This window comes from Alosa sapidissima, chromosome 7, assembly GCF_018492685.1.
Source record: "Alosa sapidissima isolate fAloSap1 chromosome 7, fAloSap1.pri, whole genome shotgun sequence".
Classification (NCBI taxonomy): domain Eukaryota; kingdom Metazoa; phylum Chordata; class Actinopteri; order Clupeiformes; family Clupeidae; genus Alosa; species Alosa sapidissima.
This window is the reverse complement of record NC_055963.1, coordinates 18,267,142-18,270,320: the sequence shown is the minus strand read 5'-3', so window position 1 is coordinate 18,270,320 and position 3,179 is coordinate 18,267,142. Positions and strand designations below refer to the sequence as shown.

The window sequence follows — 3,179 nt, the reverse complement described above, 5'->3', positions numbered from 1 at the left end:
CTTTGCTTCACTGTTTTTATTTTATATTATATTATTTATATTTATATATTTTTTTTGCTGCAAAAAAAGACAGCTGAAAGATTGTAATAAAATTATACCGAAATAAAAACATAGTGATACAACTGACGACAGCCAATCGTGATAAGACAGAGCGAGATGAGAATGATTATGGTGCTGCCTCAAATCAATACACAGCAACAAGAAAGCTTGGCAGGTAAGCATTGGGCTCTGTGCATTATGAAACCATTTAGCCATTAGGCTACCCATGGGGGCGCCGCTTCCCCTCTGAAGCAGGGACACAAAGAGCGACCGACCATCGCTCACACATAGGCTACACACACACACACACACACACACACACACACGCACACACACACACACACACACAGAGACACACACACACACACACAGAGAGAGAGAGAGAGAGAGAGAGAGAGAGAGAGAGAGAGAGAGAGAGAGAGAGAGAGATTGGGGGCACATATGGGTGTAAGGGGTAACAGTGCGTCTCAAGTATCCATCTATATGAATGATGCGGTTATTATTAATGTCTGGTAATGCGCCGAAGTCGGGCAGCTTGCTGCTGAGATGGAAATCGGCAACAGTCACTGTATTCTTTTCTCCCTCTCTCTCCGGCCCTCCCACACACTCGCTCTCGTGCGCGCACATCCATACACACACACAGACATTCACACGTCGAATACACACATTACACGACCCCCTCCCTTTCTCTCTCGTCTCTCTATTCTACTCTTCTACAACAAATATGGCCGCTAAATCGGATGGTGCAGCCGTCTCCTTACAAAACGAAATTAAGCCTGTGTGCCAACCAGGACCCGAGCACCGTTCGCCACAGCATCATCTCGCCGGGAAGCGGTACTCGGTTCTGGACTGCTGCTGGACACTCTGTGCCCTTTTGGTCTTTTTCTCGGATGGTGCCTCCGACCTGTGGCTGGCGGCTGACTATTTCCTGAGGCGGAACTACTGGTGCTTCGCCCCGACGCTAGTTTTTGTGGTGGTCCCATCCCTGGTAGTTCAAGTGCTCAGTTTCCGATGGTTCGCCTACGATTTCTCTGACACCAATGGAAGCGATACGGCTGCAGCCGCGGTGGTGGCGGCATCTGGTGCGGAAAGCCATTTCAGCACCAAGGGCAGCGATCAGCAGGGCGCTGGCCGCTCCGCTGCGGCTGAGGCACTGCCTGCCACAGGCACTCGAACCAGGGCACAGAGCTGCTGCAGAGCCTGCGTGTGGCTGTTCCAAAGCCTGGTTCATATCTTACAGTTGGCTCAGGTTTGGAGGTAAGATTTTACTCTCTACCGACTGACAGGTAGCCCTGCACACAGCTCTAAGGAGCTAATTTTGGGACTCAGACGGAAACTAGACAGGAGATTAATTGCATGTGCCTGCCACATCACAGTGTATTCTGAGCCTACTTCCGTGGGAAATTAGGGTTAAATTAAGGTTATTGCAAATAGTTGTCCAATGCCACCGTAAGCCAAATTTAGACAAATAGTGTATACCGTAATTTGACACTCTTTTGTGACTGGTTTTCCTCGGAAGTGTAGCACACCCACATAAAAGAACGGATGAGAAGAAGTCCTGTGATGTGAGTGAGGCGGTTTTGTATCAGAGATAGTGCCTTTATACACTCGTCACATGAGAAAAATCATTAATTTCGAGAGGAGCTATGCAATGGCGATATAGCATCTATTCCACTCTATAATACTTCATATCTAGGTCATGTTAAACAAAATGACTCGTCCCGTGGTCATTTCAGGGAAACTTGAGGTGAGCCAAAAAGTACTGGTGATTAGACAGTTATTTCCTTTCAACACAATTTCCGTCTAATATTTCCTGTTGTCTCGTGCCAGTTCATCATCTCCGAGGTGGGGGGTGGGGGATACGGTTGCCCCTCCTCCTCGTCTCTCGAGCTTCTGGGTCAATAATCTCCTGGAGAGAAAAGTCGACTCATCTACTCATTCAATCTGTCAAGCGGCAATCGCCTTACGCACACATAGCCTACCAGAATCTCTTTGTCTTTTGAGCGATGCCAAACAGAGATAGCCTACTGAGCTCAGGGGCGTTGGACAGTTTCGAGATGTGTGTTTGTGTTTCGTCAAGAAAAGTTTCACGGTTCTCTCCGTGGGGCATTAATTTCATAAAGCAGATTCTTTTGTTATCTGAATGAGATATTTAGTGTATTGCATGCCTGAAGGTTAGACTATCAATCGTATTCATCATCTGTATTGATTATTCTTTTCTGCATACATCTGTAGTGTACATCTTCAAATTCATGTTGGAAGTTCTTCCACATTTCTGACTAGAAAATCTCCCTCAGAGCATTTCTTTGGCGAGTGCTTACAAATTCAATGATATTCTACCTCTTAAAAATCTAGAATTAGAGATGCTCCTCTTGGTTTCGATGGGTCCTAGGAAGTATATATATATATAAAAAAACACTCTTGAAACCTCCAGATGTCCAACGAGAACACTTCATTTCCAAGGCAGTGCAGCTTTTCTATCTCCCCTCCTTAAAGCAGCACAATTATGTGTCTCTGAGCTGAAAGATCACCAGCAGAGCATATAGGACAGGCAATTCCAGGGTTCAGATTCCAGGAACCACAACCTCTCTTTAAATGCATGCCCTAGTAAGTCACTTTGGATTCACATCTGCTTGGCATCACAGCTATTTATGCTTGTTGTGGTAGGTTGCTCTTTGCTCATACGGCATTCATCCCCAAGGACTTGTTCGACTGCCTGACCCTGATCCTTAGCTCCTGGTTGCAGTGTAAATATGGGCCAACATGCTTGTGTTCACTAAGCCGTGCCCTTGACCCCCCGGTGCCGGATAAGGCTGCTGCCTTTACGCTGCACACAGTGTGCTGTCCCATCCAGCAGCAGCAGCAGTTGGGTTATTAATGGTTAATTGACAGTAAACATGTCAGTAGAGATGGTGTAGCATTCTCTTGACGCACGTGCAAGCATGCATGAGCACACAGACACACACACACACACACACACACACACACACACACACACACACACACACACACACACAAACGCAGACACACACACACACACACACACACAGACGCAGACACACACACACACACACACACACACACAGACGCGGACACACACATACACAAAGCGAGAGAGAGAGAGAGAGAGAAAGAGAAAG

The 3,179-nt window shown here is 46.8% G+C and overlaps 1 protein-coding gene across 1 annotated transcript in view; it reads left to right on the top strand.

Moving 5' to 3' along the window:
* The first annotated feature begins 694 nt into the window (after positions 1-694).
* xkr5l (XK related 5-like) overlaps positions 695-3,179 on the top strand; it is a 23,462-nt gene continuing 20,977 nt past the window's right edge. Inside the window, exon 1 of the mRNA XM_042097641.1 lies at positions 695-1,296. Coding sequence (XP_041953575.1) covers positions 764-1,296 — 533 coding nt within the window. The 5' untranslated portion in view covers positions 695-763. The remainder of the gene's footprint in view (positions 1,297-3,179) is intronic.